The sequence below is a fragment of the Anopheles gambiae genome, chromosome 2 (assembly GCF_943734735.2).
Source record: "Anopheles gambiae chromosome 2, idAnoGambNW_F1_1, whole genome shotgun sequence".
NCBI classification, from domain to species: domain Eukaryota; kingdom Metazoa; phylum Arthropoda; class Insecta; order Diptera; family Culicidae; genus Anopheles; species Anopheles gambiae.
This window is the reverse complement of record NC_064601.1, coordinates 39,072,827-39,100,170: the sequence shown is the minus strand read 5'-3', so window position 1 is coordinate 39,100,170 and position 27,344 is coordinate 39,072,827. Positions and strand designations below refer to the sequence as shown.

The following is a 27,344-nucleotide window of genomic DNA, read 5'->3' as shown; positions in this document are numbered from 1 at the left end:
TCACAAACGTCAACCCTTGAAGTTCCTGCCAACCTACGGCCCACCGACCAAACGTAACACATTTGCCCCATTCAGTCGGAGTTAGGACACGCGATAGAGCTGAGTGAAGTGCGTTCGATGTGTGCCGCTCGCGTGTGGTGTATTTCTCTCGCCCATTCCGCCAACCAGTGCTGCTCGTGGGGCTGTAGCATTTCGCGTACGTTTAGTGTCACATACGTCAGCAGTTCCATCTAGTGCGCCCCGTGTTCCCCCTACCAACGCCCTCGCTCTCTTTCTCTCCTCCTCCTCCTTTGTTCTCCCCTTCCTACGTGGGCGCGTGTGAACCTATCGTTTTCGCCGCGAGCCTCGTTAGGCAATCGAGCAAGCACGGGACAACATCGAACGGCAAGCGAGCTAGCAGCGCGCTAATCATTCGCAAACAATGTGCCACGATTTCGCGCACGGTGAAACGGCATCAATGGAATTAATCGGTCGTATATCGTCGGTCTGATTTGCGTGGTAAACAGGCGCGTCCGCCGTTGCGAGCAGTGCAAGGCTGGGCGCCTCCACCGGCACTCAGCACCAAACCCAGAAGCTCCTGTGCATGCTGCATCGATTACGTTCACCAATGAATGGATACGTGTTTGCACGGGCACGGCCCTGTCACTGTTCGGTGACTGGCATTGATTTGAAATAGTGCCTGCCCCCCGCCCCAGTGTGTCAGTTCCCGCGGGCCACGTTTTGTCGGTTGGAATTATGTCAAATTATTGTCGTTTTTCGCATCGCGTATCTCCCACCCCCGGACGCCGTGTGAATTGTGGATGCCAATGGGAAGAGTAGGAATGCTTCGACACTCGACACGCGTGTACCGTACGGTGCCAGCAAGGACACTCCGTTCTGTAGCGCCCGTTTGGCATTGAACCTACACTTCATCCCCGTCCTCGGTTCGGTTCGGGCTCGGTGCAGTGTATGTGGCAGCAGGCGAGTGTACCCACACCCTTGCGGTTGTTTAGCTGGTTCGTTAGGCCGATGTTCGACCGCTCGAGTGCCCGATGGATGTATGTGCGAAGTGGATTACTCCATCCCGACAACAAGCCCAAGGCTGCGGATGAGTGAGCGTTTGTCGTCGAGTTATCCCTCCCCGGCGGTTCGTTCGCCTCGCCGGTGGGATTACGCCAGTTATTCAACCTGCCTGACGAAACGGCGCTTCAAAGAACACTGCGGGGGAAGATAAAAAGCACCGCTTCATCGCCAAGTGATATCGAGAAGAGCGACGGGCCAAGTGTGTGCAATCTGTATGTGTGTGTGTATGTGTGTGTGTGATAAATGATTGCATTTTCTCGCTGCACCGATTCTTCCGATGAAAGACGGTGCGCTGCGCTGGTGTGTCCTTACCCGATGCTTTGTGACAAAGTGGGCGACAAGTGTGCGGTGTGCCTGGAGCCGATGAAACGAGTGAAACAAAAGAGATGTTTCGGGTGAAATCAAGCTGAAGCTTTGTGAAAATTGCAAATGTGCAGAGAGAAGCAAAGCAGTGAATAACAAGTTTTGTCGAAGAAAACCACACAGAAGGAAAACCACGCTTTAAAAGCTTTATTCACAAAGGTGAAGTGCAGAAAATGAGGTGTTGAGGCTTTAAATGAAAATGTTGTGTGGTGAGCTTAACCAAATAAATTGTGAAACCGAGTGAATTGCCGTGCCCGTAGTCAGCTGCAGTGCTGCTATTCTGCGAAAATCAATACAGAAAGCTTCCATAAAAGCAGCACAAAAAGAGTGCTTGTGTTTGTGTTTGAAAATGGAAAAAAGAGGATCATTTTCTGTGCTGTACCCGAAATCTTCCATCTGATTCGTTGCACTGTGAAAAGGGGCAAGAAAGCGGTGCGACCGTGAGTGCATAGTGGCGTGTAATACGATTACGAAAGTGTAGTTTCGCAACCAGAAAAGGAAAGGAATAACAAAAAAGCGAGCACAGTGCAAAATATGTGATGTATGAGCTTGCACAGCAATGTGGCAGCTGAAGCAGCACGAGCAGCAGCAGCAGTCGAAACGACACGAATAAAGTAACCATGCTGCCAGCAACGGTGATTATTGCGGTGGTTGTTTTCACCGTTTCGCTGGTGGCTCCCATAAATTCTGCCGGATCCGGCAGCAGCAGCAGCAGCAGCAGTAGCGGAAGCGGCAACAGCCCCAGTAACGGTGGTCCCGGCAGCAACAGCATGGACGAGAACGAAACGCTCAAGAAGTCGACCAGCTCGCGGATCGTGCACACCAAGTACGGTGCCGTTTCCGGCACGATCGAGCACCTGGACGGGCGCCATCTGGATCCGGTCGAGGCGTTCCGCGGCGTGCCGTACGCTTCGCCCCCGGTGGGCAATCTGCGGTTCATGCCACCGGTGACCGGGGCGCTCTGGTCCGGTGTGAAAAAGGCAGACAGGTTAGCACGAGCACCCTTTCAGCGATAAAAATAAACCCATCCCGCCCATCCTGCCTCTAGGGGGGGGGAGCACAATCACTCGCAGTTTCTTTCCGCGACCGGCTTACGCTGAAGCTGTCGCAAAAAGATGAGCTGTGCGTGGTTGCTGTGGGGATTTTGTTACCGCGCTTGATGGGACGGTTCCTTTATTTATGTTAACACATTTTCCCAATTTTTTTTTCTCACGGCAATGGTCGATTTTTGGACTCGTTTTTTTAACGCATTTTCCTTTAGGTTCAGTCCCGTCTGTCCCCAGCGGCTGCCTGACATCTATAACGAAACGGCTGCCCTGGAGCGCATGCCGCGCGGCAGGCTGGAGTACCTGAGGCGCCTCCTGCCCTACCTGCGCAATCAATCAGAGGACTGTCTGTATCTCAACATCTACGTACCAACGCAAGGTATACATTCTCATCTGGCTGGGGAGCCCGTGCGAAGATAACAATGGTGTAGAAAGGCTCGAACGAAAGCGAAAAACAACACATACACACATCCACACAAACAATCCTCTAGCTACCCTCATAAGCATAAAACATCGCTCAGTGTCCCGCGTCCTGTGTTTGCTGCTCTGCCAAATGTGTGCTTGTTTTTCCACCGTCATTGCAAGTATCATTAGAGCGGTTCCAGCTAGAAACAAAGCGCGCAAACAAACAAAGACACACGAACCGACACACATCTAGACACCATTGCCCAGAAAACACACCCGAGACCCGTAACAAACAAACAGAAGAAAACAACAACTGCAAGAAAAAACGCGAGTAACGTTACGCAAACGAACAGAGCAAAAAAGTCGTCGAGCCGCAAAACAACCGGGAGCGTAAAGCGCAAGAGATTTTATGAGATTTAGAATATCCTTTCCGAAGGACATACGCGATGAGGCTGGGTGGATAGGTTGCCTCCATCTTCCGTTTCTGTCCCTATTTTTTTGCCCGAAGGAAAGTGAAGATTACGCTAGCAACTTTTGTGGCTGTGGATGAGGAAAATAAAATTGGCCCTCCGCCCTGTTCGTAGGCCACATTCTTTGAAACCCCTTCACCACCATCCCACCAAAAAGCCTCTGCTGTCGACTGTCGCGAAGGCGTCAAATGCTGGGTGAAGAATGTGAGATTATATTTTAATATCCAGCACACAGTGTCACCACTACCACTGGCGGCACATGCCAGGAGCAACAACAGAAAGCAGTAGCATCATTCCACCCGCTAAGTATCGATTTTGCAACATCAAAATGACATAAAAAAGGGTCCATTTTGTCCACCCACTGTGGCTGTGTGGTGGTTCGTAACGCATGTTTTTTTTTTCTTCTTCTGTTTCTCACTCTAAAGCTCCCATTGTGTCTCTCTCGCGCTCTCTGCTGGTCATTTGTTGAAGTTGCGTTTTCCTATCAGCACCACGCCCCAAGAAACTGGAAAGCAATAAGACAACGGACAAAGAAAGGGCAAGAATGCTGCACACTGGACCGCTCCCAAGTCCCAAGTGGGATTTTGGTTTCGAGGGTATTTTTACGAAATCCTTCATTGTCTCGTCCGACGGACGGGCGAGAAGCCCTTGAGCTGGCACGCATTTACTGCGGGCTGCCCGGTTTTACTAGCTTTTGTAAGTGAAGGATTAGCAAACAGCGAGCAGTGGGCCGCTGAAAATCGGCACCCACAGCAAATCGCCCCGTGATCAGGGGCTTGTTTGACCGTTTTCATGCTTCACGCGAGTTGGCGAGAATGTCGTGGAAGTGCCACGCGATGCGATGAGTGAGACGTGAATGAATCGTAGTGACAGTGACGAGAAAGAAAGGAACAGGCCTTTCCTCGGAGCGAGATAGAAAGCAAATATTGCCACAAAGCCTTTCGCACAAAGTTCAGAACGAATAAAATAAAATCCCTTTTTGATAGCCAGCCGACCGAGCTGCCGATGGTCGTCGCGATCTGCCGCACGGACCGGTTGAACGGTTAGTACAAGGAACGCTGTTTCATGTGCCATTTTTATGGTTTCTCGTCCTTCGGCGTCGTTCGATGAAATCATAATCTAGTATGAATCCGGCCGGCCATCCGCCGCAGACTTCACTCCCCCTGCTGGGAAGAAGAAACAAGCAGGAGAGAATGTGTAAAAAAGCAAAATATCCACCATATTTTATTTCGAACAAGCGATGCCTGACGCAGCTTACCGAGGGCCGGTTCAGGGCATGAGCAACGTAAAAAAGGTAGTCTGTCTTTGTTGGCCACATTCTTCAATCGCCATTAAAATGCCGGTGATTCTTAATCAACTCACGAATTCCTGCCCGAAAGCACCTTCATTGAGGGTGCAGAAGGTCGTCATCGAGCACGAAGGAAAGGAAAGACAGGCACGAAAAATCTAAACCGGCCACCCGTGAACCTGCTTTTCATCTAATGAACAACATTTTCCGGGCGTCCGAAAATGAAGGTTTCTGTGAGCGTCAGTGTATGTGTGTGCTGTGACCTTTGGTTGGCTCTACCCAGGGGGAACTGCACGGACGTGATCAATGCTTTGATCTGGTTCACCCGGTAGCACGCTAGGAAAATTAAAGCTGTTTCAATTGAGTTTGTTTGATTTTGGGTAAGCGCATTGCACCGCACCTCGGTTACAGGACGTTATGCGCGATTGCGAATAAATTGTGCTCCAAATCAAACAAAACCTTCAGCATTAATCAACCGTTTCGTTTGTTATGTTAAACATCCGTGATTTTTTTCCTATAAATTGAAAGCGGAATAATTAGTGGGTGATATTTCAATCGCGCTTAGATGAAAGGTTGGAATAAAATGCCAGCTTGATCTTAGATGTTTTGTTCTAAAATTTTTTGCTTTTGCGATTTTAAGCTTCAAATGAACAATGACTTTAAATTATTTATAGATAAGTGTTAGCCTTTAAAAAAGATTCTTTTGAATTTTAACACTTATATATTCTACAAAATCGATTCAAGATGCTTAATAGTAATCCTCACGACCAGCAGCTGTTACTCTAGCCATGGTAAATGAATCGTTTAATTGAACATGCTCCTTATTTCTTTCTGACCTATATAAGCTAGTGTGTCTTCGTTTTGGCGTCCGAATTATTAAAGTAAAACACAGTATGAAATGAAATGTTTACGTACAAGTGCTGCTTGGCTAATTGTTGGAGCAACCAAGTTCGCGGCCGCATCCAAGTTTATTTTAGACTTTATTTTTATTTTGGATAGTCTGTGCTTTCTCGAAATGTTGATTTTTTTTTAAATAAATACTATCATAACATATCCAGCGATGTTCCACTCAAAATGCATCTATTTTGAACAACTATGTTAAACATTTTATTGCACAGTTGTGTAAGTGTTTTGCAACATGAATTGTTTTTTACCAACAAATTTTCCTTCAAACATGTAACACACCAAACGCTTTTTTATTTTAATCTTTTATGCTACGAATAATTTGTATACATCACTGTGTAATCAATCATTACTCAAAAGAAACACAAAAACAATTAAAAAGTACAAATCGTAAGCATTACGAATCGTATGATATCCTACAGCATGGAAATTAATAAATCATATTCTAAGTACACCTTGTTATCCAACAATCGTTATGGTCTTCACAATTTATTTAAACTTTGTAAATGGATGAACTGAAATATATTCAATTTAAACTTTACCTTGCGGAAGAACTCCATTCTAATGCGATTGCTGAAACATGATCTTATGTATCAAGTGTGCATTAAGAATACGTCAGAATATGTAATCGCGATAGCATATTGCGTGAAAGGCATAAAAGATCAAATACAAAAAAAAAAAGCTTCGTTACATCGCAATTATTCATACAAAAAATGATAATAATAAAAATAGGATGATAATAATAAAAATTCATAACATGTTTTACGATTTACTAATATTATCCGTTTCTTCTTCTTCTATTGCGCAACAACCTTTTTCGGTCAAAACCTGCCTGACTCACAAATGAGCTTAGCTATCAATGACTGAGCTATTACACAAAGCAGCATAGTCTGTCTTACGTATGGGATGCACGGTCCATACAGGAATTGAACCCATGTTTATCAAGCCCTTCATATTTTTCCCTAGCAATGCATGGACTGTTTTAATCTCCAATATTCGACAAATGATTGAAATAATTCATAATCTTTCTAGTACGTTTAAAGTTGTAATCTTGTAAATAAAAAAGTTATTAAAATAGCAGCAGTTTAAATTTTTAAATTTTTTATTGTAACATATCATACATACGCACATTGGCATCAGGGCGTGATCATACATAATGTACATTCCAGGAATGAAAATACACCTCATTGATACAAATTAGTTCTCTGAACCTATATTTTATGAGCAAAAGTATAAATAACAACGAATGATACTGGACTTGTTCCAATTGTTCACACATAACTAAGCTAAGCTGTTTAATTTAGACTATTTTCATTTAAAAAAAAACATCAATGAACTGGGGTAATTAAATGATTTAGCATGGGGTGTATGAGCTGGACAGCATACTAATCACTTGATCACTGCAGTATGTTTGACAAAAATCCATTCTTAAGTAATTACATTACGTGCTTCTAACGACATTTTTATACTTTAAAACTGTTTCTAAACATATTTGTGTGTTAAACTTCATCCAGATAATTTCAAGTTTTTTGGTTCATTTTCTGATGCTTTATGCGTTTAGGTCCACTAAATAGCAAATTTATAAAATGACAAAGTTTCCCTAATAATAAATGCATCGCTATGAACGTACTGTAAGAGCTCTGGCTCAACTTACCGAATGATGTTAACCAACTTTTTTCGTTTATCACATAAGTTGTGCTGCCACACATAATCATCATATCATATTTGAGCCTGTAATGATCTATTGTAAACGTCATATTACATTCGTCGTGTGTGTAGAAAAAATACTTTCCTAGAAAAGTATACGTTTTAGCACACCATCAACAATCGTTTACATTGAATTTGTGTAACTGTTTAAATTTGCTTAATTTGTTGAAGAATTTAGTACACTATTATTTTTATCACCAGATAATCATGCAAAATTTTCATAATCTATCGTCAAATAGTACACAGCTTTTGTCACTTATCTGTCATTTAAACCTTGGTTTGGCACGGAGTTTTGTCCGAGAGGTAATATTTTTTTACATTTTTCATTATCCTACCAACTCAAATATCAGACTTTAAGTTTTTTGAACCGTCTTTATGGTCGTAATATGGAAGAGATATCTCTATTAGATAAATTTTGGCATTACACCTTTTTTTCGTACACCAAATGCTGCGATCATTCCAATGCTTATAGTCTAACAAAAAAATAAGATCGATATTGTTTCATTTTTAGTAGAACTTCATTTATGGTGATTTCTATTCGAATCAGAATCATAATCGAAACAAAATCTTGCAAAAAAAATCTTTATTCCGCACCTGTTTGTAGGAATAATTGTGCTTTATTGAATAATCTATCATCAATTTATGAAAGTAATGTGCCTGAAAGCTGTTAAACAGGTTATTTAAACATTCTGAATTTAAAAAAAATCAATCGGTATGATAATTCCACAATTATTAAAAAAAAACATTACATAGCAAGCTGTAATCCTTTGTGAGGAACAATTTGGAAGGGCTTTTTTATCTTTAGACACGTTTTTCAATGCAATGTGTTGAACCAATAATTAATCAATGCCGGCCCTCAGGTGCAGTACCTGTTATGTTATATGTTTCATATCTAATGTACTTGTTGCAATGTACACTATGTTGCAGTAACCATCAAATTATAAACATTTATCTTTATAGATTTTGCATCCAAGTTAAAAATAAAATCAGTTACGAACTACATTACCATAAAAGCTGAAATGACACAATCTAGCGTGTAATGTAATCAACACCTTCAATAACATTAACAGATTTGCAGAGAGGTTTCTTTTATGTTATCCTATTAGTTAATTAATATTCAAAAAAACACGAATGAGTATGATCGATTTCATGTTCCACTTTCTACCCAGTACAAGAGTTTACGCTCTTGCTGCCCTGTACCAACGCTAGTCCAAACCATTGCACCTCGTTTATTCAATCCAATCGTATCATTACCTTCCACCATAAACAAACCGAAGAAAAACACAATGGTCATGTTCGACATATTTTATGTATCCCACCCGAACGAGGTATCCCTCATGTACCACGAGTTTTCCAATTACTGCTCGCTCTATCATAACACCCATAAAACCCGTCATTAATTATACACACCATTTCCAGTGGGTGTGTAGTTAACTTCGGGTGCTTTTTTATGTGTGCCACCTCTTGCCCCCTTTCATAATCCGCTGGAATGAATCGTGAGTGTATATGTGTATTTTAGTGATTCGATGTAGGGAAGATTCTCGTGAACGAGCCCTAAAACCAGGGCAAGGAATTGCAGACGCGACCCTGAAATGTCCTAAGATTCCTACAACTTGTGCTGCAAATCTTTCACCATGGAATACCCTCACGTACCAACCACGGCTACGGTTGCCTGTACGCGTTGAAGCGGAGTTTGCGACACCCTTCGGCAAGGGCTACACACCAGCCCAATGAAACGAACGGGTCAAAATGTGACGTCTCATCTTATTAGCTCACATAAATTAAATTTCCCACAGCTCAACGTTGGAGGATTTCCGCTCCCAGCGGGGTTGTGCATGTGTGTAAGTGTTTGTGTGTAGCGTCAGGCCGTCACTCGATTGCACCAGAGCTGGAGGGCGAAAAACTTTACTCGTCGTTCGTCGATGACGAGGACAAGCATGACGCCGAAACGCATTTGCCCGTAACTGACAGTTTCCACCAACAATTAATCATTTGTTTGATTGATCAATAAATCTTCCCCGTACTCGGAACTCGCCGAGAGTACTCAATTCAGCGTGGGCGCAAGACTCCCGCGGGTGGCGCAGAGTGGAATGATTTCATTGTTTACTCACGCGTCTTATCCTTTCCACGCATGGTGGAAACAGGGACCGTACACACATGTGTGTCCGAAACGTTGTTTGTGTGCGTTTGTGAAGCCTTTGGGTACCGCCTCACGATGGGTTGTGCCGCACCCAAAACACAAACTCATTTGCCAACGCTTTATGCAGTGCCAATGTACCGAGCGAGTCCACGGCTCCCGGGACCGCTAGACAAACAAGCGTACCGTACCGAAGCATCCAGGCGCCAGTCGCCGGTTTGCAGCGTGACTTGACACTTCCGACTTGAGCTCGACGGCTCGGTATGGCCGGAACGTACCATGCTCGGCGATGACGACGACGACGACGACATCGCCACAAACAGTGTGCCAACGAACGTCCCCAACGGACGGCATGAGAAGGGGAGTGTGGTTCACATTTCCGCCGACACGGCCGTTTGTCGCACGCACGCTTAAAGCGCCTCGGGTCAGGGGTTCGATTTGGAAACTGCAATGATGGATGAGTGCCCGAGAGTGGCTCTCTTCGGGCGTGGATGAATGTTCGAAATATAAGCATAGTTTACATATTTTCCTGCCACGAGCCGTACGACGTGGTTGGAATTCTTCTCTCGCAGGCGTACGAAAATGCTAATCGAAGGTTGCGAACTGCGAAAGGTTCACGTGAATGTGGCCACATACGATTGACTTTGATTGATTCATCCGGTTGATACGGTTGAGCCGCTCCAGGGTTCGAAAGTTTCGACACGGGCGTAAAATTATTCATTCCGATACGTGGTAGCCCGTACCCGAGGCCGGCTGAAGAGACAAATCGTTTTTATGGCAAACATTTGCGTGCGAAGGATTATCTAAATGTAGAGGTTACTGTCGTAACGGTCGGGTACAAACCGTACAAACAAATATTTATTGCCCAAACAAGGCACAGATATCTTATCTCGGTTAGTATCAATCAATATAATAAACCAATGTATTGGGTTAGATATTAGATCAATGAAAAAGTGTACAAACAGCAACATAAATAAAGGGAAATGTATCAAACATAAACTTATTTAACTCATATTTTGATAAATGCCAATATAATAAAATAACACGTAATTAAAGCGTAAAACTACACTTGATGTAAACATATAAAATCAAAATGTTCCCTGAAGAAGTAGAAGTGACTCAAAATGAAAGCTGACTTGCTTTAAATGATGCGTGTAGTTTGTTTGGCAAAAATAGCTCACACAGCTTAGCATTTTACTTGATGAAGTCATTGTGTACCATTGTCTCAAGACAACAGAGGGCTTTCACCCAGCAATTATCCTTCCTGAACTATTCAAAATTAATCAACCTTTTTCCAAGCTGCCATGTGGGTGTATCATCTGCTCACGTCCGGTCCGGCCCCACAATTTCCCAAAGACATCCGGTACTCATTGCAAATGCAGCAGTCTGCTGGGCATCCCTTCCCTGTCCTCGGGTCCAGTACCCGCCACCCGTGTGTCCTAAATAAGTTCCCTAGCCAGCATCTGACCCATGAGTGGGACGAAAGAAAAAAAAATGAAGCGAAAAGGGACAACAGCATTTCATAAATATTAAATGAGCACCGTTCGTTTGAACCGGAATCAAACAACTGCTGACCAACTGCTGGCCTGACCAATAAGCCCGGTGGACCTATGAGAAGGCGTCCCGTGAAGCTCTATTGAACACCGGAGAGAGCTTCTGCTGCAAAATACATACGTGTATAACTATGTTGGGTAGGTGGCTACATACCCATGAATGTACTGACCGGGTCCATGCTACACTTGCGGCCGTTTCTCGTCCTTCGATAGCTTCCTGCGACTACGGCAGGTCGTTGCGCATCGATAAAACTCGGAATTAAATACTCGCACCAACTAGCGCCAGCGGGCGTTCCTGTCCAACGCTCCCGCTTGCTTTAGATCTTCCACATTTGGCTCATGAAACATGCATCCGGGTTGGGTCGAACGAGTTGAAGCAGCAATTCAAGTGTGGGTCGATTGTGTTGTATGTTTTTTGTTTTGTTTTAGTAGTGTTTTTTTTTTTGTACTTCCAATCGCTTTCCTACCTCTTAAATGGAAAAGTTGGTACCGGCAAGTAGTAGTTTGCTAGGCTCACGGAAAACAACCTTGAGTTTGGCCCCCGACTAGGCTCTGTTTCTTCTACCCCTAAAATTGTGCGAAATTAAATACAAAACCCCACGCTGATGCCGTTTGCACGATTGTCTCAACTGGCCGTTCGCACGAGACCTAACCGTATGGCCGCCATCCAATTGAATTCGATCTAGTGGGATATCTTATTAATGGACCTATTTAATAAAGATGAATTCTGATTACACCTACGGCCAGACCAGAATACAAAACACTAAGCCTGGCCGTGTGCTGTGTAGTACGGTAAGCCCGGTAAGAATTTCTCCACGCCCTAAAAATGATCCTGCATGTGCTGGAACATTTGTATTTGCTGTCTCTCTTTCAACCTCACCACGCTACTTTTCGCATGGAACGAAGCGAAGGTCGCCATGGAAGAAAATTCGATACGTGTTCAAGTGGTAGCGCTTGGACCCGTCAGTGGATAGCAATTCGTACTTGAATTGAGATAAATTGAATTTGGACGAGTACCCTGAACAGCGTGTGTATGTGTGCGCACACACACACACAAACACACACACTCTACGCCTAGCCCTGGCGGTCTCTCACACTTGCCCAGCTTTTCCCTCACAACCTCCTGCCGGCCAATCGATTTGTCCATCCTTCGAACGGTTTTCGTCCTTCACGGTTGCGATCATAAATTCTTCCCAATTCCCTCCCATCCATTACCACCACGTTCAGCGAGAGTGGGGCAAGAAGAAAAGATACGGCTCCATCGCATAGCATAAGGCGGCCCACGAAGCAACACAAGCACCGAATACCGTACCCCTCACATGTCTAAGGCGGCCTGCGGTTATTGTGTTAGCGCTGGAGCATATTTTGTCGCACGAAGAAAATTGAACGACAAACGAGCGAGTACACCCGTATAGCTCTTGCTCTCTCTCTTTCTCTTTCTTGGGGTCACGCTGAAAAAGGTATGAAAAATGTAAGGCATATTGAAATTTATTGTGCAAATATTCAACAAATCCCTGAACGCTTGATTTATGCACTATAATTTTTACCTGGCGTATTTGAAGAAAATGGATTTCAGCGTGGATTGAAACTCAGTGCAATCATATTTACGTTCACGATTGGCACAAATATTTGAAAACAATGTTTTACGTAGGTTGAGACAGTTATTTATAACCTGAATGCTGAATCCTGAGTGCTTAATACTGAACTTTGACCTTGTTAAATTCTTTTAGTCGATGAATTATTAGCTTAATATTAAAATAAAATACAATACAATCTCGAAATGCTGGCAGTTTCCACATGCGGTATCGAAAATATTATTTTTTTTACTGTTTTAATTTGTCAATAGCTAATCATTTCGCGCACAATCCCCAAACTCATTGTATGGAGTTTTTACATCATTAAACACTACGTTGCTTTTAACAATAAAACTAGCTTCAAACATAAAGTTAATTTAACCAATATACGCGAGCTGTTTTTTCTGGTTTAAACGAAACAATAGTTTTTTATATCATATAATGCCTCCATTTCGGTCGAATTCATTGCCTAGTTTTAAGTGATATCTGTTAAGAGCGTATTTTATTTTTTTTATGTACTGCTGTAGTTAGCAACATTCAATAGAAACCCCCACTGACAGACACCTTCCGCTTAATTCATAAACCATGTTAAGTATAGCCAAGTGTAAGCGTTTGTTGCCAGCACGTCGATGTGCCATTATACCGCTACTGATGTACAATGCCAACACGCACAACCGGTGGCACACAATACCGAAACCATACAAACTATATCCCCAGCACTCCAGTATCGCAAACCATTACCACCCGCTTTAACAAGTCGCCATTTGTCGGATGTATTGAAAGAGGAAACGTAACAAAGAGAACTTCACTGACACGGTATCGAATCGCCCAAGGCACGAGCCTTCCCATACTTACACGGATGATAGGCAAGTAGCTTATAGGAATGGGAGAAACAGGGACTGGGGACGTAAAAAACGGCCGACCAAAAAGACCGACAGACTTTGGAGAACAACGAGACTGTGTGTGAGAGAGAGAGAGACAGAGAAGTAAAAAAGAAGAAAACAAGATAAATAAAACACCCACCAACATCCAACAGCCGGAAAGTGAACGCCGACAGTCAACAACAAAGGAAGATTCTAATGGATTAAACGTGTAGCAAATCCGCTCCCAATGGAGCAAAACGGAAAGAGAAGATTACAATATGACATAAGCATCCAATTATAAGCTTAGCGCAGCTCACATACCTTTGGAGCTCATTTGACAGATAGATTTTATTTTCTAGGCAAGCCCCGTTCGCAAAGGCGGCCTGGAAGGCTCCTTTTTTGTCCCGGACGTCGGATGATAGGGCAGGGAAGCGACTGAGCAGAAACCGAAGGAAAAGCTCATTTCACAACACACATACACACAATCACGGCAAGCGCTTCGGATGCTTGTGAAGTGGGCGCAAGCAACATACGTCGCGGCATCGATGGCAACCAACTTTTAAGCGCTTCGGCTTAACTACTGATTCTCCTTTTCGAAGCCTTACACGCGGACGCTGATCCGTTGTTCGAAGCAATCATATAGCCCGGACAGTTTATGTGCTCCGGCTTGTGCCTCTCCAATCCAGCCCGTCAACCCCCGATAACGATCCGGTGGGAGGTGCTAGACCGTAGAATGCGATTATTGGAGAGGCTTTTAGTAGCTCCTGAGAGTTACTAGGCATTCAGACATGGGATTTTAACAGGGAAGACATTTTTGAAAACATCTAGCTCAACTTTACATTTTTTATTGATTAATTTAACAAATAAACTAAACGTACAGTCAACATTTGAACCTCATATTACACTGTTAAAAAGAAAAATAAAAGTAAACGTACAAAATAGACTTAGGACAGACAGCAAACGGCAGCAGCATAAAGGAGGTATTTTTCCCAGTTTTTTGCTAACCAACATTGAAAGCTTCAATCACGGCTTAAACTCCAATCCTTCACGAAGCATCAAATTTGCTTTGGGACGACTGTTCCCAAGAGTGGAAAACGCTCCAATGGGGATTACACCAAATTCATTTTCGACAAGTGTTTTTCAACACAACAACAAGGATGCTCTTTCGCTAGACGCACGGGTGCAAGCGAATGGCAAAAAAAATCGGTAACGATGCTTGAGCTGTTGCTGACGTCCTTGAGGCGACAAAACATTTCGCCTCGGGCGCATTCAATCTAGCGCAAAATGTTTTTCCTCCTCACTGAAGTGCGATTTACGCTCATTCGGCTGTCAAAACAGACAGGCCCGATTATCAAAACATGGAATCAGTTTCACTTCACTCATCACCATTTTTTGTTGTTGTTCCTTACTCAACCCTGCTCACAGCAAAACAATTAGAGAAACAAGAAAGAAACCCGCTTCGAAAGGCCTTTCTACACCGTGCGATTTCTTCCAACGAATTTCCACAGTCGCCCTGGAGTGCTTATTTGTTTTTGGCTTAATTCATCCTTTCAGCTGGCTCGCGGGAAAGCTCCAGCACCTCCAAATACGCCGTCGTGGTGTTCGTGCACGGTGAATCCTACGAGTGGAACAGTGGGAACCCGTACGATGGATCGGTTCTAGCCAGTTATGGACAAATTTTAGTAGTTACAATCAATTATCGTTTAGGAATATTAGGCAAGTAACGTGGGAGGAATAGGGGCGTGCATGCTAACACAGCAACACAATCTAATATTGCACTTTTTCTCTCTCTCTCATCGAGCAGGATTTTTAAATGCCAACGTAGACCGGTTCTCGAAAGCGCCGGCCAACTACGGTCTAATGGATATCATTGCCGCCCTGCACTGGATACAGGAAAACATCGAGGCCTTTGGTGGTGACCCGAAAAGTGTAACACTCGCAGGCCACGGAACCGGTGCCGCCTGTGTTCACTTTCTGATCGCCTCCGCCGCTGTCCCAGAAGGTGAGCTTAGCATAAAAGAGAAAGTTCGGCCCCAAACATTGTTACAGCGTCCTCTGCTTCAAAGCGTCGAAAAAAAGCGTGCGGCGATAATAACATTCATTAAATTTCGCCTTCCCTAAACGAATCACTTTAAAGTACGCCATCCGTACCATTATCGTAAAACCACTATCTGCAGCTTTAAAATGCTGCCCACCGTTCCCGCTCGTGAATGAAACCATTTCAAATTAGCATAAGAAAACAGCTAACCTCTCATTCACCATCCAATGAAACAGTCATGGACGGCAGCGACGATGACGGCGCCGTACGGTTTGCGCGAAAACAAGACGCCGACGCCGTGGAAGACACCGTGACGCGTATCTGACGCGTCTATTCGCTTGTCACGTTTCCATTATGGGCAAGATAAATTTTTGTTTGATAATCATCAATTACTTTACCAACATTTCCATTCGTTCGCTCGCATCGCCCGATCGCTAATGGAATGAATAAATCCATCATCACCATCGTGCCAAGGAGCGAGAGCACCAAGCTTTTATGTTTGGGGCGTGTGGGCGCAATCCGTAAGCTTTGCGCGAGGCAAAGGCAAGGCGCCTTAAAGTCTGGAAGAACTGTACGATAAATATAAAGGTGTGAGAGATTTTTCTCTCGCCATCACACAGTCCCTGCCAGTTGTAGCAATGCTTTATCCAAAACGGCAGCCATCCTATACGAATGTCGTTCGTGGTACGGCGTGTCGTTTACGTTTAATAATAAAACAAGACGAACGTCCAAATCAATAAACACGCAAATCCAAGATGCTGCATTTTAAATTGTTTCGCTCCAAGCCACGGCTGAACGCTTTCCCACTGTTGCCATTGCGACAGACCCGTCACGTGTGCGATACATTAAAAATTGTGACCAATTTTTATGATTTATTCCATGCCTTTTTTGTTGTTAGTATTTTCCCTGTACGTGTCATTGTTAAACGAGCTTTTTTGGGGGGAGCGCGGAGGTCTGAGGTGATAGAGGAATAAAATGAAAACAACTCCACGGAACTGCACGAGCATTAATAACGCCATTTCCAAATTCATACGATTGCTGTTGCTGCTGCTGCTGCTGATTTATGTCGATGGCAGCATGTTGGCATGGCATGTTTGCTAATGTTCCATTTTCGGCTGCACTGGCTGTGGAAAATTGTTTATGTTTGCTTCAAATTTAACTGTACGAATCAGTGAAGCCTTCATTGCACAGCGCACGACGCGATGTGTCGCGAGCCAACTAGAGCGGAATGATTAACTTCTAGGTAATAACCATTCCCCTGCCAGGCCGGCTAACCGTCGACTGCTAATGAAACGTTTCACTAAATATTTGACCGACAGCTAAAGGCCCTCCATTATGCGCCCCCTGTGTTAGATCCTGTTGAGTGGCGTTTCGATTTCACCATTTTCACCGTTCGTCCACGGGCGTAGCCGCACGTCATTTTCGCACGGGATTTAAATTCACTCTTCTCAATTCAATGGCACGGTGGCGTGCTCTTGAGTGCATTACAATGGTGATGCTTAGCAGAGCGTGTGCCGAAAATCGATTCCAATTGCTGCAACGCCAAAAAGGCACCGGTGCTTTTCCGGTGTAACACGGCGGTTTTGCCGTAGAATCCTACCCGTGAAAAGCAATTTGCGTTTTATCCACATCAATGAAGGCACCGAGAGATGCTCATCGTAACAGACACTGGGCGCTAAGCTGTGAAGCGAAAGGTCAGCAGTGCCCACGTGCTCACGTGTTTCTCTTTCTCTCCCACCAGGACTGCTTTTCCATCGGGCGATCATGATGTCCGGATCGGGGCTCGCACCGTGGTCACTGGTGGGCGAGCCGGCCAAGTTCGCCGCTTACGTATCGCACCACGTGAACTGTTCGCCCGATCTACCTCACCAGCTGCTCCTGAAGTGTTTGCGCGACAAACCGCTCGAGGACATTCTATCCACCAGCGTGCGCGCACCGGACTTTGGCAACGCGTTCGGACCCAGCGTGGACGGTGTTGTAATAGGTAGGTGTCCAGTGCACGAGCTTCACACAGCTTCCCGGCCCAAGTGGGATTGCTTGGTGGGAAAACGAATGGATTTTCTTTCCACAAAGCCAGTAATTAAATCACGCTTTATGCCCAACGTCCAGATACGGGAGAGATACAGCAGATGGACGGGACGCACTACAGTGACTACAGTGGCAATCCGGCTGCAACGAAACCATCCGCTCATATCCACAACACGCTCAACACCATCAACGCGATACTGTTGCGCAAACTAGCTATTAACAAATTGTCCAAGTAGGTACCGAGCACGGTCTGGCTGTTTGTTCCGGTCCCGGGACAAAACACCCCCACGCGGATCACCAGTCGGCGTAATCGCTCACCGGTAATTAAACCTTTGCGCCTTTGTTTCTTCCCGCCCAGGTACGATCTACTGGTCGGTGTGACGCGGGCCGAAGCGTACTTTGCGTTCAACTCCGAAGACGTCCAGTACGGTATCGAGGCGGACCGGAGGGCGAAAATTCTGAAGAACTACGTCCGAAGCACGTACAGCTTCCATCTGAACGAAATCCTGGCCACGATCGTGAACGAGTACACCGACTGGGAGCGGCCGGTGCAGCATCCCATCAACATCAGGTACAGGGGGGCTCACGTCACCGACCTGGTTCGCTGCCGATTCAGACCATTTATTTTCTTCCATATTCCATTCTGTTTGATTTCATGCCACAAACGCACACACACACCCGGCCCTCCGTGCAGAGACGAGACGCTAGAAGCGCTGAGCGATGCACGTATCGTGGCGCCCGCCGTACAGACGGCCGACCTACATTCCGCTGATCACCGCAATTCGTTTCTGTACGTGTTCGATTATCAGACGAAATTTGGCGACTTTCCGCAGGTAAGAAAGGCTCCGGTAATCAGCTCCATTAGCGTTTTATGTTTCGTTCCCCCCTTTTCTGCACGAGAGAGATTGTGTTTTTCGCTCTCCCGGTACCCAACACCACGCACACAAACGTTACTCTTTTCAGCTGGAAAACGCCAAACGGGTTTTGCCGTCACACCGGAGTTCAAATGGCCAACAGTGCGCAGCACCACTGGGCAGCGTTTACACGGGGATACATCCATTTTCCAATCGAATGGTTGGGCGGAAAATCCATTAATTTTCTGTCCACAGCAGATAAAATGTCAAAAACATCCAGTGAGTCTCACACATTTTGGCACTTTTTTATCGCTTTTTCTGCCTTTCTTCTTGGGCATTGGGAAAGAATTTTTCACTGCCGTTAAATCTTATCCAATCGGTGGTTTGAAAGAAAGTTGAGCGAATATCTCCAACTTTTTCACCACCCGGCAAGAATGTCTGACAGTACCACCGGCACGCCGAGTTTTAAGCGATGATCGGCAATCAAAAAGAGCGCTCGGAAAGTTTATCAAAAATCGACATAAAACAAAGCTTTTGAAAAGACAGCGAATGATTGCTCAGCGATTCCGTTCATTCGATTTTGAAACAGACGCCAGAGCAGTTTTGCAAACATAAGTGCTTTAATGATTGTTCTATCAGTTGTGCTCTAGCAGATTGTAAGGCTCGGAAGGTTCTTATATCGGTTCGCTGCTGAGCAGCTTGCAGCAAAACTTTTCCTTCCTTCTTCCCAACATTTTCTACCACTTTCAATAAAAACATTCTTTCCATGCCAATTTGTTTGAGGTTGCAAATTGCTCAAGTTTGCTACTGCCGGTGGGAACGTGTAACGTAATGCCGCCTGGGACGGCGAACAACGGCAACAACAAAACGCATCCAAATTTGCTCCTCTCCTCCCCGTCACACTCTCCAGCGCTCCTAAGATATTTGCTGAAATTGAAATTCTTTCGCCTGCTGAGCGAAAGGGATCACCATAATGCTTTCGCGGTGGATTAGATTTTCCAATCCCGTATCGCATCGCCTGGTTGTACGGTTTGCAAAACTGTGGTCCGTCCACGCTGCTGTTGTTCCATGAATTATTACAACGTATTCTCGTCCGCTGTCCGATCGCTGATGTCCTTCGGGCGGTGGGCTGGACGGAACGAAACAGGTGGAAAGGACGCACGAAAGAGGACAAAACAACCGCTCCGAACGATCAACATTGAATGGGACGGTTTTATCACGGTCGGTTATGTGCTATCCATTGGTGGCGGTGGTAGCTGCACAAAACAACCAACACTGTACCGGCGCTCCTTCTTGTTTGGAGACCGGGTCAAAGATTAAATATCCTGTTGTGGCCAACACTTTACGCTGTCAATCTCAGCCGCTGTCCGCTGGCTCTCCCTTCCACGAACCGTTCCGTTATTTAAACGCTTTCCGCAGGGTGTTGCGAAGCTCGGTCCCGCTCTTCCCTATTGATCGAATTCACCCATACCGAACCACAGTCGAACCGAGTCGAAGGAATGTGCAGCTCTTTTGTACAAAGCTTTCGCGAGACTACAGATACAGCAAGGCGCCTGTGAAACTGCTGACCTGGTTCCTCTGCGAGGACAGCAAAACTATGTTCGCCCACAATCGCCACCCTGCGGTGGAAACCCGAAACCGCAGAACGAACATTATTTGCTTTTCATTGTGCTGCTTTTTTTTTTGGCTTCCGTACTACAAATGCTGAATATTCGTGTACGTGTGGGCTGCATTTGCACCGGGAGCGGGAAATATTTGTGCAATGTTTTACAATCAATTTAATGAGCGTATAAACAATGCCGAACGGTGCTGCGATGCTGTCGTTCCGTTCGCTCGCACCGCCAACACTCAACGCTTGACGAAGGTAAAACCACACACACACACATCTCTAATCTCCAAAGCTTATCCAACCAGCGGGTAGGAGGGCTTTGCACCTTGCCCGGTCCTCGCACGAACACGAATGCCGTATCCTTCAAGGAAGATGTGCGCCATTTGACCCACTGCTCGGTATTGCTCCGGTACAAACACCAGTGAACGGTTTTACTGCTGCCCAACTTTAGCAGGGCACTTTGTGTTTCGTTTTCCTTTTTTCGGTCCGCAAACTGGTGGTTTTTTGGAGAGCGAGGGGGCAGGTTTGCCTTCGAATCTCGGAAGGTGCGTTTTCCAACGCCACGCAAGTTAAAAGCCATCCCAAGACGGTCAGGATGGGTGGGTTTTGTTTGTGCACGCGGTTTGTGTGGTTTCTGTGGTTTCGGAAACGTCATCAAGACTCGATCGGGCTGATTAAACCGGAACTGTACACCGAACCGGGGGTAGGGGTGACGTGTGCGAAGCGTAAAAACGATAATCTGGCGCCGGTTTCATCCGGTCCAAGTAAAAAAAGAAAGCAAATCATAATCCTTTTCCAATGCTGTGCAAATATTGCGTGGAAAAGGGCACGCTGACTTCTTACGAAATCTGCCAACAGAGCCCGTTGACTCGACAGTTGACATTCGTGACCTGGATTTTCGTGCCCCGGCTCAACCATTTTTGCGCCGGAGAGATTTTGTGTGTGCGTTAGCGGGATGCGAGGATCCCAACTTCCAGCGCCAGAACAATTGTTCGGGTTTTTTTGCCTTTTTTGCCGTTGTGTGGTTAACGCTCGTACCGTCCTCCTATCAAATTTCTCTCCACGGTGTTGCATGGATTTGTTCGCAAAGTTGCCAACAAAACCACAAAACATGAAACACCAACTGTGGGAATGCGAAATCAACCAAGAGAACCAAGGGGAACTGGAATGCAGCATAAACAACAACAAAAAAAATCATATTCCCTGCTCGAGTTGAACCTGAAACACAGCACCGCCCGACGCTCCGGACGCTAAGCAGAAAAGGAATAAAAGATAAACGACGAACAACCACAAGCAAAAAAACAAAAAACAGCGACAACCAGCTAACATGCCACACGGACACATAACTTTGCGCTTCACGCTCGTAACATAATCTGAATTCATGTTTGTTATCACATTGCTCTCAATCACAACTCTGTTTCTCGGTGTCTATTCCACACTGACTCTCTATCCTTTTTTTTCATTCTCTTTTCCTCTCTGCCGGGCGTCAAATAGCGACAAGGCTGTATCCATGGGGAGGATTTGCCGTATCTGTTCGGTGCACCACTGGTCGGAGGATTCAATCACTTCACGCGAAACTACACCAAGTCCGAAATCGCCCTCTCGGAAGCGGTTATGATCTACTGGTCAAACTTTATCCGCACCGGGTAAGTACGGAACCGGTTCATGCGACGTGCGACGCTGCTTTTGGGGTTTTGTCTGTTCCATCCCTTCAAATCTTCCACCGTTCGTTTTCCATCCACGCCTGAAAGCTTCCTTCTGTTCACTTGTCGACACGATCCTAATGTCGTCACGCGTTCACATCTACTCGATTCTCGCTCCATCCCGTGGAGCATTCCCCAGTCCCTAGTCTCACGGGCTGTTAACCGCGTGCAGCTAAAAACCTGCCAAATCCGGCACACAATCCTCCAGCGTCAATGTGGGCACGTCCGTGTTGTACGCCCTCTCTGCCCAGTGCCCAGCCCCCTATCAACAATCACCCGGAAGGGAACGATTCGTACTTTGCCGTGCCACTAACTCGGAACTACCTGCTTGTTATGTGCCGCGTTCGGTTCCGTGTTCGTGATGCTTTCGGTACACTTCAAAATTTCGCCAATGGTTTTATATTCCTTTCAGTGTCGAGTTTTCTAACATCCCTTTTCGCATGACGCACTTAAAAAACACTGCTCCTTCTTTTCCGCACAGCAACCCGAACGAACAGCTCGAAAATGATCACGTACGCGACCGGACGCGCTTCAAGAACATCGAATGGACGCCGTACGAGAGTGTGCACAAAAAATATCTCAATCTTGGTGAGTAGTCTCCAACCATCCCCTGCTGCGTAGATTTCGGTAGGAGGTCTCCTTTCCATTATTCGGAGCTTTTCCAGCTTTGCTATTCAACCTGTCCTGGTGCGAAAATGAAGCTTTATTCTTTGTGTGCGAGTGTGCACAACCAAATGTCATCCAAACGAAAAGAACAAAACGATCGTTCGAACGAACAAAGGCACCGAGTATGCAGAACTCTTGAAAATGCATTCGAAAAAATGGCCAGTGCATAAAACACTACTCGCATTACTCGGACGCCTTTTCATCTTGTTTTTGTGTGCGTGCGCTGCGGATTTATAGCGAACTGATTCTTCCTCCATGTCTCCCACTGCGTGTGTGTGTGTGTGTTGAACGATCGGAAATCGTATGTGCTTCGGCTGCTTTCAATATTGATTCAGAGATTGTTTCCCGTTTTTGCCTACGGGGGCAGACCAATCAGTGTCAAATATCCTTCACCGAGGCCACCAGGAATCAGCCGAATGCGATTAGATTGCGATAGCACCACTTTGATGATAGGCTGCGTCGGGCATCGCGTTTACCAGTCAAAGTCCCCTCGGGCGCACGGTAACGCTCCGACTTCCCGACCTAAGCGAGGCATCGTACCGTGTGCGTTTGATTTTTTGCTCTCAAAGCTCCGGCTGTTCGAATGTGAATTTTCAGGAATTTCCTTTTTGAAATGCCTGTGCCTCTTTCAGCCTGTTCTAACCCGCTTTTTCTTTTTCACGATTTTCCATGTGACCAGACACGAAGCCTAAGCTGAAAAACCACTACCGGGCGCATCGGCTGTCCTTCTGGCTGAACCTCGTGCCGGATTTGCATAAGCCGGGCAACGACGACGTCCCCAGCGGGCACCACGAGCTGGAGTCGGACGACGAGGAGCAGCCGGCCGCGCTGCCAACGGTGAAACCGCTCAACCCGCCCCAGCGCGATCCGGCCACGATCGGGTCGAACTATACGCTCTTCACCACGCAGGTCTTCTCGCTGCTGAACTTCTCCTCGTACGGCATCCTGCCGAACGGTAGCCGCCACTATCCGGGCACCCGGCCCGTCCACCCGGTGACGGCCGAATCGTCCGAGGGAGGTGACGATGACGGTGGCGCTGCAGGCGGTGGGGCTGGCGGAGCCGGTGGAATGTCTTCCTCGCAGGAGGATGGCTTCGCCGCGTACAGTACCGCGCTGAGCGTCACGATCGCGATCGGGTGCAGTCTGCTCATACTGAACGTGCTGATCTTTGCCGGCGTGTACTACCAGCGGGACAAGACGCGGCTGAATGAGCCGCGCGGCGGCGGCCCGGGCATGGGCGGTCCCGGCGGGCACGGCACGCTGCAGACGAAAAAGCGCAACGAAAACGGCCAAATGCCCAACAACATCTGCGGCGAGCTGGAAAGCCTGACGATCCACGCGAAGGCGGACCCCTCCACCATACTCGGGCACCATCATCCGGCGCTGCAGCACCACCAGATGCCGCCGCCCGAGTTTGCCGACCTGCCGCAGCGGGCACCGCCACCGCCCAAGCACCTGAAGTCAGTGCCGGGCGACGGCGGTGGAATGCTGCCCGCACACGCACTCCAGCTGATCGGCAGCAACTGCGGTACGCTCACGAAGAAGAGCTGCGTCAAGTCGAACCTGTCGGCGGCGACGGTCGGTGGCGTGAGCGTGGGCCATCCCTCCCAGACCGTCACGATGGACGAGCTGCGCGTGTGACGTTAAGTGTCGTTCGCTCTCGAGGACCGAACGGTAGTGGCTGCCCCGGGTGACGATGACCACGACCACGGTCGGAACATACTGATGAACTGCCTGGGCGACGGCAGGAGCCTGGCGTTCGATGGCGCCATGACCGCCCTGTAACCGCCCCGTAGCGGACGCCAACGTTGGATGGAGGCGCCCGGTGGCGCGTGGTCTTCTTTTCAGTGGCAAAAACCCGGCTGTTGGAGGGGGACCCCCCGGGGTACGGCCACTGCCGCGCGCAAGCCCAAGAGAGCGGATGGTAATGATGAATTTCAATAGGTTATGAATAATTAGTGCAAACCAGGGGATGCTCGGCCGCAGCACACGCGCTGGGACGGTTCGGGCCGAGCCAGTGCAGGAGCGAAGCCAATTTTTAGCCGAAAACAAGCCGACCATGTCCACCAGTGTTTGTGTATGTATGTGTGTGTGTGAGTGTGTGTGTATGTTTGCATCAAAGTGTGCGAAAGTGAAGTTTTCCAAGGGCGATTGACGATAGCGGCGATGATAACGCGCGGGAAGGATCCTTCCGGCTGTCCGTTGTTAGCAGCCTCCCCAATGCTGGTTCGTTGCCAGAAGCAGGTGTGTAATTAATCAATAATGATGTCGAACGGTGCCAGAATAGGGCGGGCTGTTTTGTTTCCCCATCCTCCCTCCGGCCGCTCCCGCACACAACGATCCCGAATGCCCGGCACGGACGGGCAAACGCCACCGGGGGCGGGTAAAATTAAAACATTAATTTTGCATTTCTGTCAGGCGAACGGTTTTCGCTTATGATTTATCAGTGACACTTCCTGAGCTAAATTATCCTCCTTCCCAGGGCACTCCCTCCACGCTGTGCCTCCCCTTTCGGATTCGGATGAGCGAGTGCCAGCCAAAGGTCACCTTTGCTGCTGTTTTGCCTTTGCTCTTGAGCTGAAGAGATGGCACGGGATGAGCCTTAATTTTGCCATCCATCCTTGAAAGAACGCCCAACAACACGCCTTGCCTCATTTACGCCCCATCTCAGAGTAGCCAAATTAATGATTAAAACATTTTGCCGCACCATCGGGACCATGGGGATGGGGATGAGCTGAAGCTTCCGTTTGCTGCGGGTTGGGGCCGCTGCATGGAAGCGTTCTGATAATTGGAAAATATTTTGATTTTTGCCAAGCGGCTTGTTTTTGCCAAGCGCGCTCAACCGTTGACAGTTTTCGATGAACACTGCCGACCCTGTTCGCGCCACTTGCCCTCGTGTGCAAATAGCAGCTTTTGGGAGAGGGAGGCCTTGCAAAAGGGGAAAGCAATCTAGCACCGTTGCCATGTTTCCGGGAGGGCGAAGTCGTTAAAATATTGTACCTTCTTGCTTGAGGTTCTATTTATTTGACAGTACGGTGCTGCTGAACAGTGACAGCAGCAAAGAACGACGACAAACGAGCAAACTAGGAGCCGCATCACCGCGTAGATCCTAGAAATTGTGCGTTTGTAAGCAGTTTTTTTCAACCGTTCAATTGTGAGGTATTTTTATCATTCCCTCATGAAATGCTTCCAACAACCAGCGAACAACTATTTGTCGTGCTGTTGTTCGGTCGGCTTGGATTGTGTTTCTTCTGTACCATTCCTCCCTAGACTTCTCCTCCCTCATCCCGCATGGCGTGTTTTGACTGTTTGAACAGGCAATTTATTTGCTTCACCAACCATTGTTCTCCCGCAAATGATTGATAGCATTAACCAAAGGGTAGAAGAGGGGGGAGGGGAGGAAGCGATATCAGTGGAGCACCCGGGCGATGGGTTTCTTTTCCGGTGCCAGGCTCCGGGGTTCATTACCTTGAATCATTCATCCCTTCAGCCGCCAGACCCGCCCCGCCAGTGCCGGCCGGATACCAACTTAATCCGAAATCCTTCGAGCTTCCCCTGCCCTTGGCCCCCCAATACTGGTACACCTTCGCCGTCTGTTGAGCCCCGGCACGAGGCGCAAGGCGCGGCTGAAATGGGGACAGAAATAATGCCCTATTGTTTGAATGTAGGACCAAAGAGGCGGCATCATAAATTCTAGGAAATAATAACAATAACAATAAAAATCTCTTTGTACATAATAAACTCCTTTCCGTGGGGTGCGGGGTGCGTAGGTAGGCGGACGGCCAAGCGGGCGTACACCGGGAAGCAAAAAGCGCCTCAACCGGTTATCCGGTTTCGGTGTGAATGTGGGCCACGGCAGCACAGACGCAACACGGCCGGTGCGGGCGATATGCAAGCACACAGTTTTGCCGGCCACAGTTGTATCTTTGATTAAGTATTCGATAAGCCGCCATAACGAGCGAGATAAGGGGTTGGAATGTTATTTGGGGATGGTTGTTTTTTTTTCTTCTTCTGTTGTTGTTGTTGATTTTTCTCATTGCTCGCTTGCTTGTATCATTGTTGTTAGTAGCGCACGTTGGAATGGACCTTGCGCTGCTCAGCCAGGCACGCCGAAAGCGTTTGTTCGTTCTGCCACCGGCGGTGGATTATGTGCAAAACATATTTTCAGTGACTCGTGATTTGTGCGCTGTGAATGGAATTTCCTGTGTCGCTTTTTCCCCCTCGTTTGCCCCCCCGGATGCTAACGCCATCCTCTTCCCCTAGACACACGGTTAATGAAGTGAGGCCCCGGACCGTCACACAAAAACAACCAGTTTTAATTATGACCAAAAATGAGCAACAAGCCTTTATTAATAACGTTGTCCATCGGGCACATTAAAAGTGGATTGTAATTTTGGTAAATTGCCTTTTTTGCTAGCCAAGCACTTCCCCATGTTTTATGATTTGACATAGAATGATTACGGTGCTTAAGATGCTTGTTATAAGCACATACTTTGTTTAGCTTTGTTTGACACGTTGAATAACTGAGTAACGTGACGCAAAAAATAGCTGCAAGAAATCCTCTTTGAAAGAAGCTTAGGAAAATTTGTGAAACTTTGGAGGGTTTTTGGGAACTTCACACGAATGGGAAACTACCGTTGAACCGTGTTATTGTGTGATATCGTTACCGGATAATGATCCGTTTGCGTGTCGCGCGCCCCAAGCACGACACTTATCAAAAGCAAACATTATTTTTAACTTTCGTAAAACGAAAAAAAAAATAACGACAACACTTTGACGAATAAAGGGGCGTGATCGGCGTGTGAGACATGAAATTCTGTTTAAATAGATAAGCAAACACACTGCGTGCAAAACGTAGTACACGTAGTACCGAAGCAGCAAGTTTTTCACGTTGTTCGAACAGATTTTATCTTTGTTAAAGCATGATCGATTTAATTTTAATAGAATTTTCTAAAGACTGACCTTATCGAACAAAACTCTCGTTCTGTTCCGTGCGAAATGCTCGCAGAGTGCAAAGGATCCGTGACCTTTACTGGAGCAAACACTAACTAAAAAACACATAATCGAACTCATGG

At 46.6% G+C, this 27,344-nt stretch overlaps 1 protein-coding gene across 1 annotated transcript; it reads left to right on the top strand.

Annotated features, from left to right (window-relative positions):
• Positions 1-58: 58 nt before the first annotated feature.
• Positions 59-25,881, top strand: LOC3290865 (neuroligin 4-like). The gene is made up of 11 exons (XM_061644346.1): positions 59-2,413; positions 2,687-2,850; positions 14,926-15,087; positions 15,176-15,373; positions 17,151-17,393; positions 17,519-17,669; positions 17,796-18,008; positions 18,132-18,270; positions 21,395-21,546; positions 22,085-22,191; positions 22,949-25,881. The coding sequence occupies exons 1-11, from the start codon at positions 2,046-2,048 to the stop codon at positions 23,908-23,910; spliced, it is 2,859 nt and encodes a 952-aa protein (XP_061500330.1). The 5' UTR covers positions 59-2,045; the 3' UTR covers positions 23,911-25,881.
• The last annotated feature ends 1,463 nt before the right edge of the window (positions 25,882-27,344 follow it).